This window comes from Hevea brasiliensis, chromosome 3, assembly GCF_030052815.1.
Source record: "Hevea brasiliensis isolate MT/VB/25A 57/8 chromosome 3, ASM3005281v1, whole genome shotgun sequence".
Taxonomy (NCBI): domain Eukaryota; kingdom Viridiplantae; phylum Streptophyta; class Magnoliopsida; order Malpighiales; family Euphorbiaceae; genus Hevea; species Hevea brasiliensis.
Window position 1 is genome coordinate 93,923,415 of NC_079495.1, and position 13,396 is coordinate 93,936,810.

Sequence of the window (13,396 nt, forward strand, 5' to 3'; positions counted from 1 at the left end):
TAAAAATTTCGGCAGAGTGTCGTCTGTATTTTGAGAAAACAGTTCTTCAAATACCTGTAAAAAGCACTTCCAAATATTTATCTCAACAACTTCATCAATTTCACAACCATCCCAACCAATTTCAACATCATTTCTTAATTTCCAAAATTCAACAATAATAAAAAAACTATTAATCAATTTTATTCAATTTAAAACGAAATACTTCCACTAATATTTCATTAAAGATAAAACAATTTATATACATCATTCCAAAAATTTACATTAAGAGAAATCCAAACCAAAATTTATCACAAGCTTTATACCACTTTATACAACTGCTCATAACCAATTTTACATGTCCATACAGTTACATACATTTACCTACATCAAAATAATTTTTACAATCAGGGTATAAAATATACCCGACAGACTTCAAGGCAGGTAGCTCCTCAATCCTCAGCAGCTTACTCTGCTGCTCCTCTAGTCTCTATATCTGCGATAGCAATAACAGCCATCGCTTAGTACTAGGACTCAGTGGTGCACAACATACTAAAATAATCTTTATGCGGAATTTAAAATATATTTATTCAAAAATTAAATTGAACATGCGATATCAATACAAAACATGATTTTAGTTCAAACAATTTCATTTTAAAGGTCTCAAAACCATTTACATAAAAACTCACAATTATATCATGCCATTCGAAATAAATATAATCTCAATAGCCAGAGGCTTATGAGAAGTCACAACACAAGGCTAGCTAGCTCAAATATATGGATATCCATTCTTTTTCTTCTTCTACTAGCACACACCTCAACACTTCAGTCAGAGAAGGAATCAAAATTCGAAACTGATTTCCTCCACTAGTCATGCTAGTGAGGTGTTCAAATATGTGGTCATGACACTGTGATTTCAAAACTTATCTTAACAATTTACTAAACATTTATTGCCATTTCAAACATACACAAATAAACTTTCAACAATTCAAAACAAAAGCATAATACACATTTCATGCACTTTGTAAATGAATTTTAAAGCATATTGATGTTGTGCACAAACCTTAAGCGAGTCGCCTCTTGGCCTTGACTCGATCCCTCGAGTTTTTCCCGATATTCTTTTCTACTGAAACACACAGTTTCGCAGTGTTTCAGTATCATAACTCATTATAAATCCAAAAATAAATTCAAATTCACTTATACCTAGCTTTAATATGCTAAACTTGGCGTTCTTTAAATTTTATATTTTGGGGTTACTATTCACGATACTATTCAGGTCAATTTGTTGACTTTCTAAGGCTTAATAGGTATGGGAATTCCAACTATACTCACATACCACATTTTGGTCACCAATTTTGTTGGTTTTGGTTGTTTTCTCAAAACTTAAGTCTTTTAGGCAAATTTTTAAATTTTCAGTTGTGGTGTCTTATATTGCACTGTTCAATTGGTTATTTTGCTGTTAGAATTTAGCTAAGTTTTCTTCATAGAAATTGTTCCTTATTGTCTTAACTTTATTCTCCTTTTTGAATCACTCCAATTGGAGTTTTGTAGCTCAATTTATAGCCATTTGAATCATGGCTGCCGATTGGACTTAACCCAGATTTTCTGGGTAAATTCTGGTTCTAGCAGTTTTAGGTCACCAATTTTGGGTGGCTAAATGACTTGGTTAAGAGTATAATTTGGGTTTGTGTTCTTCATGAAAGTTTTAGGTTTATATCTCAGCTTTCTATTGGTAAAATTTCAGGCCATTTAGACTTGCCTAGCCCAAGTTATGGCCAAATGAACAAACACTGTTCATTTAGTCATTTTTGTACAGGGCAGAACACTCACATTCGGATTTGGCCAATTTGTTCACTATGCTATGGTCACTTTTTGGGCATGATTCCTAAATGAAAAATGTGTCATTTTGTGTCTAATTTCATTCCCAATTGGCCTCACACCAATTAGGCTTGTAAATTTTAGTTTTAGTCCCTGAAAGTGACCTTGGTCCTACTGCCTGCATAATGGCCCTAAGCAATCCAAATTTCCATTCAATTCCAACACTTCCAACATACCTCAATTGGTCACAAATGACCATTTTCAGCTCAAACTAGGTCAAATACACCATTTGACCATTTCTCTAATTTTTGGCTTCCAAAACCCTAGGTCCAAACCCTAACTTCCATGTTTAGTTCATTTGTTGAATTATAAATGCATATTTAGTTCTCATACACTCAATCACACTTAACTAATTCATAATTTGCATCAAAATCATCCATTCTCAAACCTAAACCCTAGCTAGCCCAAATTTTTATTTAGTCCCTCTATGATAATTGTTGTTTGAACTTAGGTCAAAATCTTAGTTAACTTAAAACATATGCTTTAAACTAAAAATTTCACTTTAAATGACTTACCTCAACTTTGAAGTTCAATCTTCAATTCTTCTCCTCTTTTCTCCTTTTTTTCTTGCTAAATCACTTCCTCAAGTTGTTCTAACAAGTTTTTATGGAAGAATTTGGGGTAAGGTAGGGTTAAGTTGGGTGAACTCAAGCTTGAGATCAAGCTTCCATGGTGGTTTTGTAATGGAGAGGGAGAAAGAGAGCTTGGACGTCCAAGAAGAAGAAATGAAAATGAATTTATTTATTTTTTCTTTTCTTTGTTTTATATATTATTATCTTATGTTTTACTTAGTCAAACTTTGCAATAAATTAAAATCATTTATGATGTCATGGTAGGGTCACTTGGATGATGTAATAAACTTTTTCTTTTCTCTCTTTTTTTATTTATTTATTTTTCCTTAGTTCTTTAATTTAATTCTTGATTCCAAAATTTTTTTTCTCTGATTTTATTTGACAGTTAGGTCAGGAGTCAACTTTCGGGGTCAATTGACCAAATTGCCCCTCGCCGGTTCGACCTAATTTGCAAATAATTCAATATTTCTTTCGGATCCCTGACCTAATTATTTGACTGGCTTAACAATTCTTTTTCGTGATTTTCTCTTTTCCACTGTGTTTGCAATAGTCCTAAGGACCGCAGCGTCACATTTTACGGTTCAAAATTTGAGTTTAAATCGACCTCGCAGTCCTTCCCGAGAAGGTCATCGATCGCTGTGACTCTCGACTCATTTAACTTCTTATGTTCTGTTTTTCTTATTTATACTTAACTAATTGACAATTACTAATTATTTGTGTTTATGGCTTATCTAGTTGTCTTATGTGTGGTTCTAATCCCTTTAATTGTCCGGACCGACACTGGTCACCGGAATAGTGAAATATACCAGGCTATGCAAATAGGGGTGTTACACAACTGCTCCCACTCTGTCCATGATCTTAAAAGGCCCTATATAACGGAGTGCCGATTTACCTTTTCTTTCCAAATCTCATAACCCTTTTCATAGGAGAAACTTCAAGAACACAGTCACCCATTGCAAATTTTACATCTTTCCGCCTTGGATCTGCATAGATGGTTAAAAATTTTTATGTCTATCTGCCCCTATCGTAGTATGCCAGCTACCATTCTCCTTCTGAGTCTAAACCATCACATCTGACTACTCGTTTACCCCTCTTTTTTTATTTTTTGTTATCTCTAGTACTCATTATAACTCCACTACTTTCAACTTGATATCTGATAACTTTAATCAACTTTTGCGGTTACCTCACTTTTATTACGCCCTAACGTGTTTCTTGGTGACTTTAGTCCTCATTCCTTTGTTTCAATAATCTCTGTTCCCCAAAAATATGACTTATGTTCCTTACCCTATAGTATCCTATGAAATGCTTTCCTGTAGCACCTATCATATACATCTCGTTCGAAACCTTTACTTGTCCTATGACCTCAATGGTCAATACCTATAAATCTTCTCACTCCCATGATACTTCAAATTTTCAATCTCTTTTGTGTCGTTACTAAGGTCCTTATACCAGCTCTTGTCCATATTATGTAACTAGTTATGTAGAGCTCCATCCAAGTGTAAAGCGTACCCTACACCACTTATCAATATTGGAAAGTGAATTGGGTCTCTTCTCTTATAAGACAAATGTATTTGTATTCCCTGACAACCCAGTTAATGCAACTTTATTGTTTCCCACTCCTTCTCTGGAATGGAAATATCTAGACTTCTTCCTAAAGCTTTTTAGTATGTGGCCTACTTCTGACACATTGGCACTCAAATCGAGGCTCTACTACTCCTTTAATCTATCATCTCATAATAACTTGTTTTAAACATCTCTTAGTGTGTTCCTAGCATATATATTCCTTCTTATCCTCATCATTATAACTAGCTCTACCGAGCTTTCTTCCTGTCCTTTGGATCTTATCCACTTTCTTTTCCTATTTCTGCTATCATTGATATCTTTTCAACATGCTGTACTTATTCCTTAATCTTAGTCCTATCTCACCCTTACACCTTTTCCTTCAAGGATGTCCATCCCATCATCGACTTTAACTTTCTTTTTCTTCTTTTTATTTTTATTTTTTTTATTTTTATATTTCTTAGTCTTATCTTGATTACTAGTTCCATTACTTCGAGAATTCTAACTTTACGATTGACTCCTACCAGCACATTCTTCACATTACGTAACACTTGTAATTAACCATAGAAAATTCTTTTTGTATCCCCTTTCCCAACTTACCTATCAGAACATTATCATTCCCTACCAGCCTTAGTAGGAAATTGCTCATCCTAGATGGATAGGAGCCCCAGAAATTATAAGTTCCATCTGAACTAACACGGCTGTGGGAAATATGTGCCATGCCTTAATTCTGAACAAGATACTTCACGTGTTCATTCTCCTTAATATAATCACATATACTGCCCATAGCTTTCCAAACTTCAGCCTCAACTTTTCCCATTAGCAACAATTTCATTCGCTGTAACTCATTAGCAAATAGCACTTCCTCCAGCTTATAGTTCAAAAGGGTTGTAAGCCCTAGTAACTAGCTCGATTTAACTCCTGTCACCTCTCTGATCATTCTTTCATACTTAACATTAGGTACACCATTATCGTCATTTTTGCCTCAAAATATTAGATATGTACTAACGCCCATCAAATTTTCAATTAATTAGGTTACTTTGACACGACCTCTCTTCTTAACATAATCTCCTAGAATCAAAACATGAGCCAATTTGAAAAGAAGGAGAAAAGTTCTCCCACCATTTATGGTATACCATTGCTTGATAAACAAGATTTAGCTCATACCCCTTAGTCTCTCTTTTTAGTTTCATTATTTCTTTGTAATTATTATGCGTTATTACAAGATATTAGTTGTATCTGCCATTTGTTATACTGTTGTCCTGCCTGACATATCATCTTAGAATTTACTATTTCCTTTTTACTCTCCATTTATCTTCCATACTTATAATTATTTGTCCAATGCTCCTTATACTTAGTTATATTCTAGAAGATAAAAGCACTCACAGATTCTTTCAGATCTACCCCAATCTTTCCAACAATTACTCCTCTAATCCATATACTTCTCAATATCTTATAATTACACCTATTCCTATCTTGTCCTTTTCTGACTGTTATTAGCATTCTGCTACATATTATCATACTGTTATTTATTTATTTATTTATTTATTATTACTCTTTTTTTTTTTACATAATTATTCTATCGATCACACTGAAAATATATGTCTAACTCCAATTTTTTACTCTAGGTCTCACCACTCTAAATTTTAATATCAAGCCTCTGTGACATTATCCCTCATCTTGCATATTTATGTCCTTTATGTTGACTTTTATCCAACTTACTCCTACTGATCTTGCTTCTTTATCTGACAATACAATTCAAGTTATCATAGCACGCTCAACAGTTACTACCTACTCTGGTCGCACACCTCACCTAATTTCCATTATACTGTCAACAACCAAAAGGTTCTTATGTCATTGCCCCATTATCCTACCTTGGGGGTAGAAAACAGATAAGGTTTAATCCAGATCCTGTAACTCTAAGCTCTAGGCTCAGGCTCCTAACACTACATCAATTATGACCTGTTCTAAGTCCTGTACTTCTGGGTTCCATAACTTAACAATGTTCTTCCTAATGCCATCCTTTTCTACGCTCTCTATCCTTATTATTATTATTATTGTTTATCTTGTTTACCCTTCCTATACCACATTCACCTCCTTGGTATTTTGGCTCTATTCTTCCTAATCTTATCCTAATCTGTTTTTCCAGTTTATTCTTTAGCCAACTCTTTTTATCTTACCCAAATCTGAACTTTCACTCTTCCATCCTTTAGCTCTACTTTCTTTTTGAACCTGATTGTCATATCAGAAACTTATACCTTTCCACTATCCCTACCACATCATCTATACCTCAATGTTACTCAGAATTGATCCTCTAACTACCCTAGCTAGACTTCTACTGGCATTCAGACTCTCTCTCCTACTGCATTTGAACCGCACTCCATATATATATATATATATACATATTCTATGATTTATCGAAGCTAACTTTTATCCTTTTTCTTTTACTTTATTTGGAGTATACTTTAGTCTTAAGCATTAAGAAACTAAGGATGAACTTAGGGAATAACAGTCATACTTCTCTTGCGTGATCTCTATTCTTACCCTTTTGGATTACATACTACCCCCTACTACCTTAAGGAGGGGATCTGTAGCAACTCTAATTTTTCATATTCATTTAATTAGCTGAAACTTAAAATACTAGGTATCCAAACCCGTCATTCAATTTAAATGCTTACATACATCTTGATCTTACATCTTATAATTCCTACATGGAACTTGTACCCTCTCCAGAACACCTGAGCTAACAACTCTCTATCTCACGCTACAATCCCATCTGGGACACTACTCCATAAGTCATCATTATCAGTAATAACCTTTGATCCCTTCTGAAAAGATAGGACTGTACCCTAACTTACTGCAATAAAGGTATTACATTTACCACCTTGCCAAAACCATGTCAAATTAATGACTCTCTTATCATATCATAGCTCTGTAAATCATCAATTCATAGTTCCGACCTTCCCTAGGTAGTAGGGTTGTACTTTACACCTTGCTGATACACACAAGGTATACTATTCTCACTAAGCTCTAAGCAAAATGTCTGTCGTACTGCAAAAACCATCCAAAATTCCATACAGAAAACCAGATGGTCTCACTCTATAGATGTCACCTTTACTTTGCAACTAATCCGCAACCTCTGGTCTGATAGCAACTCTTGATGTAACTCGAGCTTATGCTAGGGTAACCGAGTTACTGACTCTAGTTACCACCCAACTGTGACCTTTCGATATTCTAGCTCTAGATTCCTAACCAGGAGTTCCCAACTACTCTGCACATATAAAACTCTGTTCTGGCATAATTGTAACAAAATAAAGGCCATCCAAAAACACCCTCATTATGGAGCACCATGAGGATGCACGCAGCTCTACACAATAATCTCATGTCGGTACTGTAATCTGCAGCTTACAGAGCAAACATCGAGAACATTGTATAGTTACTACGATATGTCTTGACAGACTAGATCTCCTAATCTCTTATCTCTTTTGAATCTACTATTATCATAAACTTACTCTGACTAGGACATCCACTGACGACTGCTAGCAGTGGTATCCTCACCCTTATCTAGTGTAATTATACTATCAAAACTCACCTTTATGTACTCGTGCCTAGTACCAGATAGGCACAACACTTAGACCCATACTGATAGAAATATAGTGTTTCTTGGAGAACGTATTTCCATGGCAGACCTCAACATGTCTGCTAACTCTATTTCACACTTCTATGTACTTCACAAAACTGAGGTGCTAAACTGAAGCACTTTTATATTAACTGAGGAATAACGCAGAATCTAGAAACGAAGAATTACAGAAAAAAGACGAAACAAAATCCTATACTCTGCATGTGACAACTCTAGGTGCACACTTTCCCATAAATCCAAAGCCTAAGCTCTGATACCACTTTTGTCATGACCCAACCTATGGGCCGGACCGGCACTAGGACCTGGGCCAACCTAAAGCCCCCGAGGCCCGTAGTAAGCCTAACTATTCCTCAACCCAACTCTAAGGCCCATTTGGGCCTAATTTCAAGAATTTAACTAGACAGAGTCCGACCATAAAATGGACCATTCAACGGGGAGTTTTGACTCGCCCGACCTGTAAACACAATATATAATAAATTGGGGAGCTCAGCTCACCCTCCACATAATCAAAATATCATAACTCAAATAGGAGCTCAGCTCCCTCATCCAATCCCATCATGCATATAGTTAATAATTTTACAGGTCCAACATAACTTCTATAATACAGGCCCAAAATAAAAATAAGTGCTTCTAACACATGCGGAGTCTAAAATTTAACTCAATTATACAAAATACATTAAATATTATTAATGGACCTGCGAAGAAGAAGAGCAGGTTAGCCACAACAAATAATCCTCCTGTAGCCTGGAAAATAGATAAACATGAGTGAGCGTTCAACTCAGAGAGTTAAATACCAATTTTAATCATAATCTCTATAGCTATCTAAAGCTAATGCACCTTGTGGAGTGAAATGCAACATCGTCATAATTTTTATATCATAATAACAAAAAGGCAATTTGGAGCACTCACACACCCAACACTGTCAAACAATACATATATATGGGAGATGATCCCCTATACAGCCTCTTAATCCAACCTTTGCTAGCGAGTGTCTTTCAAGCCAAACTTTCGCTTAATAAACCAAATGCGGGGTCCCAGCAAGTGTCTCTCAAGCTGGACTTTCGCTTAATAAACCAAATACGGGGTCCCAGCAAGTGTCTCTCAAGCCGTGTCTACCCCGAAGGATCAGGTCCCAGTGAGTGCCTCTCAAGCCGTGTCTACCCGTCCTGTCCATATCCAATACCATACCATACGCACGCCACGCACACACACTGCTCCAAATTATCACAAACAACATCCATGACATTTCAACAATTATGAATGCAATATAAAACGTGCCTAGTGTTTAACTACATAGATACATATTTATAAGTGAAGCATAGGCATGCTTGAACATATAATAATATCGAAATTACAATTAAAATTAATATTTCGCTCACAAACTTGAACCGAGGTCACTGCGGTAGCTGGGCGGAGGATGAAGGCTGTCCATCTCACCTGACAATTTCATTGCAATTATTTAATATATTTGACTCAATACAAGTTTAGAAAAGACCAAAGACACCCTAAGTTGTGCTGAAAATCCAACAGAGTTTCTCCTATACCTATGACCTACCCAACCTGCAAAATGGTTCAAATAACACTTCTAAACTCAACCTATATTTTATCATCATTATATGGCCCCTCCTGGGCCCTCCAAACCAAACAATAATCACAACATCAGACAACTCAATTATAAGACTTCAAAACTAATATTTTTCAAAAACTATCCAAACTAACTTTAAAAATTCTATAAACCTGCCCCGCGGTCCTTAACAATATTATAAGACTATTGCAATAGGAATCGTAATTTTCTTATTATCCATAAATATTTTATAAATTTTATTCTAACCCAGTACAAGGCAAAAATTGAGTAATGTAGAGTTCGAGTTTACCTATGCCAAATCTGACAACTAGAACGCGTCCAGAATGTCTGAAAATGATAGGGTAGCTTATAATCTTAACTCGGTTCTGAAATAGTTTCAGCAGCTTATCTGCTCAGCTCGAAATTACAGATCCAGGCGACGATCGAATTTCCACGAAATGAAAGTATATACGCGAAGTCTACAATACCAGGGTTAGAATAAAAAATATATATATATATAATAATTATTTGAAAATTAGGGATGTTATAGATAAAATAAATTATAAATTTATATTAAATTTTCTTATTTTTTATGACATTAAATGATTATAAAAAAAAAAATCTCTGTAGCCAGAACTCGGCAACTCCTCCAACTAAATACACACGTGGAGATCTACATAGCACTAAAAAGTTAAAAAAAAAAAAAAATTAAAGCCACACGGATTCAATCTATGATAAGTGGAGTGAATAGAGACAAGAATTTAATTTATCAAGCTTTGTTAGTGGCACTAAAAATTATCAATAGTATGAATTGAACATAATCAAATTGAAATGTTTCAATTTGATTTAATTTAATTTTAATTTTAATTTGGTTTAATTTAATTCAAAATTTTAATAATGTTGATTTATTTATTTTTTTTTTTATTTTTTAAATTAAATAAAATTTTATTTTTTTATTTCTTAAACCAAATTAAATTGACCGATGCCCTCAACCAATATTGTGTTGAACTGAAATCGATCAGTGTTTTATTTATATATACTTTTTCTCCTTTTTTTTTTCCTTTGCTCTTCTTTTCCTTTCAGTGCCTTGATCCAATCTCCATTACAGCGCCTGCACAGGTCAATTGACTTCACTGTCATCTTCTCTCACCTTTATAATGTCAGAATTTATGAAATTTAATGATCAAATTGATTGATTTCAAAGCTGGGGCAAATATGATAGTGTATCACACCAAACAAGTTTAGAAGATTCCTTGGAATTAATCCACACATGTTCTTACTAGAAGGATTAGCCTAAATTGGTGTGCAATTACCAGTTACCATCAACAATTCCTTGCATTGCTTAAGGAACACATCATAACAATTTTCCTTGTTTAAGTTCAAAATCGCCAAGCGAGTCGCTGCAAGTTTGGATTCATGTCTCGCAGAGTCATCTTGAGGACCAATATCAACTAGTTAGAAAGGGTTACATGAGTAACCCCTTCTAAGGCATTCTATTTATGAAGAAATCTTAATAGGCGGCAAAAGAAGTTCAATGCTCCATGAATGGAGGTTCAACCAAAACAAATACAGGATCGCACAATAAGGAAGCTAAAACAAATCAACAGAAAAGGTTAATAAGATATGCTTGTCTGTAATAAATCACTCAACATGTTCCTCAACTTAAATTGTAAATTGTATTCTTGACTAATCTCGTGAATAGCTTTCGAGCAACTCTTCCACTACAATGAAATCAAAACTTCCAATGCAATCACCCACACCATCCGATGGTCTTATTTATTTTGAAACCAGTTTCAGAAGGCTCTGGTGCTGGTGGAGGTCTCTGCTCTCTTGGCTTGGCAGGATCTACAAAAATTACCCATCCATCCAAAAATTTGGCATTCATCCCGTCTCTGGCCTTCTCTGCTTCTTCTATTGTTGTATATGTGACAAAACCAAACCCCTTTGATCTTCTAGAGACCCTGTCTACTGCGACTTTTGCTGGAGAACCAAAAGGAAGGACTTCGGGTATGAGAAAACACCAGATAAACATACTATGGGAAAACATTAACTATAAAATATTGCATTTACCTTCAACAAGCTGTCCAAAGGGAGAAAATGCCTCTTTAAGCTTCTCATCTGTTGTTAGTCTTGAAAGGCCTGCTTGTTTGCACCATAAAGAAGAGCCAGTAACTTTTCAAAAGAGTGCATGAATTTCATGTTTCATTAATCTCATCGACACATGGTTAAAATTTGAAAAAAAATGCAGGACTTCTACAAAGCTTCAAATAACTAGATCTGTAGATCATACATAAGAAATGACATACCTGGCATCTTCTTCTTTAAATACACTCCAACCTTTTAAAGGGAAGACGGTCATATAGAGTAAAACTCTTGATCTCTTGTACTCTAAAACAAGCACTTGATCATTGGACTACTAGCCCAATGCCATCAAAATTCCATACTTGACCGTTGGACTACTAGCTCAATGCCATCAAAATTCCATGTGCATAAAAACAAGGTCGTACACAAATATGTCTAAAGAACTACCAGTGCACTTTTCCACTTGGCACAAGATTGATCATTCTAACCCTTGATTGGAAAACTGGCATCATAATGATAATTAAAATATCTGGAGAAAGAACTTAGGAACTTAAAAGTGTTTTAAATTGTTTCTCATTATTTTAACATAAGCACTGATCTTTTCCATATAGAGCTATCAACATTAACAATCTAGACAAGAATATTCTTGCATTAGAGAACAAGAGTAGTTCACTGAAACATTCGCTAATTTTAAGGAGGTAAAGAAACATACCAAAACCTAATGAAGTACATGCTAATTCTAGCAGGCAAACAGCATAGCCACTCCTTTCATTTCCATTTCTTGGTAAACAAATTCCATTATACCTATTCATATTGCCATCTATCCTAGAATCATGTGCAAAAGAAAATATCATCCCCAAGTAAAGGGGCTTTGAACCATGTAAAAGGCACAGGTAAAATTAGGCTAGGGGATTAGCAGCCAAAAGGGCTTCAGGTGAGTAGAATTCTAGTTCTGCTACTTCTACTTTAAAGCTAAGTAGCAACCCACTTTTTAATACATCTTCCATGACAATGAGCACTAGGTACTCACAGAAATGCACAAACAGACATCTAGATCTTACAAATATTCATTCTTCACTCAACTGATAGTTGCATCTAGGTTTATCTTCACCCGCCTAGACAATCTCCTGCCAAACTAACCCACATAAAAGCGAAGCCACAGTGAAAGACATTTGGGCAACTTCTAGATAAGTGTAACAAATGCTACAAGAAATCACTGGATATTCAAAAAATAATTAATTTTCAGTTTGCCATCTCTTGAAGCAGAGGAAGATTCACAGCCCTATGCTACTATGAATTCATGGGTAGGCACCTATTTGGCTCAATTATGGATTCTTAATTCCATCCCCATTTTGAGCTGGAGAAAACTCAAAATGCAAAATTTCACCATAAAATACCATATATGGTCTAAGGATAATGCATCATTACCCACAAAACCTCAACTACATAAACCCGCAACATTCAATATATACCATATAGCAAGAAAAATCAGTACAATTCCCAAAATAAAGAAAAAAATAAATTAAATTAAATTCCAAAAACAGAAGGAGAAAGAGGGAAAGGGACGTACCACAGACGAAAAGCTTTGGAGAAGTGAGAGTTGAGTAGAGACGAGAAGAGAAGAGCTGCGGTTGGAGAGTAGGAGAAGCTGAGCCTGAAAGAAAGCGTCGAATTGTTGAAGCGAACGCCATCTTCCAGTTCCAAATTCTAAAGATCGATGGCTTTGAGAAATGAAATTAATCTCAGAGGCTTACGTGCTATTAGGGCTTTCCAAAACCCTTCCTTTGTGTATGGCTTTAACGTTTGTTAGAATCTTCTCGAATTTCGCCTCGTTTTTATTTAATTTTCTTTCAAATTTGTTTTAAAACAAATAATTTTAATTGCTATATTATCATAAGTCAAAAATATATTAGAATATAATTGTTTACGAACTAAATTATGATTAAATTAACTTAACCTTTTAAATACAAATAATTATAAATAATTCATGTCTTTTATAAACAATTCTAGTATATAGTTCTTATTTAATTTTTTTTATTATAATTCAAACTTCACTCCTTAATTAATTTGACTTTTAAAATTTAAATAATAAAAAATTATTATTATAAAATTAATTACCATTCA

At 34.7% G+C, this 13,396-nt stretch overlaps 1 protein-coding gene across 2 annotated transcripts; it reads right to left on the minus strand.

Annotated features, from left to right (window-relative positions):
- Positions 1–10,637: 10,637 nt before the first annotated feature.
- LOC131168774 (organelle RRM domain-containing protein 2, mitochondrial-like) lies at positions 10,638–13,206 on the minus strand. Of its 2 annotated transcripts, none has more exons than XM_021795051.2 (3): positions 12,843–13,206; positions 11,261–11,329; positions 10,638–11,170 (listed from the first exon to the last, which is right to left on the minus strand). In XM_021795051.2, the coding sequence occupies exons 1-3, from the start codon at positions 12,961–12,963 to the stop codon at positions 10,941–10,943; spliced, it is 420 nt and encodes a 139-aa protein (XP_021650743.2). In that variant the 5' UTR covers positions 12,964–13,206; the 3' UTR covers positions 10,638–10,940. The 2 variants fall into 2 exon arrangements, with proteins under 2 accessions (XP_021650743.2, XP_058000045.1); XM_058144062.1 differs by having other exon boundaries at positions 11,261–11,362; positions 12,843–13,201.
- Between the last annotated feature and the right edge of the window lie 190 nt (positions 13,207–13,396).

What these genes read in the sequence shown, in the direction of transcription:
- LOC131168774 (XM_058144062.1), bottom strand. Translation starts at nt 12,963, where the DNA reads ATGGCGTTCGCTTCAACAATTCGACGCTTTCTTTCAGGCTCAGCTTCT. An exon ending in TCCAAAGCTTTTCGTCTGTG is followed by an intron (nt 11,363 to 12,842) that starts GTACGTCCCTTT and finishes TCTTTTGAAAAG; the next exon opens with TTACTGGCTCTTCTTTATGG. An exon ending in CTTTGGACAGCTTGTTGAAG is followed by an intron (nt 11,171 to 11,260) that starts GTAAATGCAATA and finishes TTGGTTCTCCAG; the next exon opens with CAAAAGTCGCAGTAGACAGG.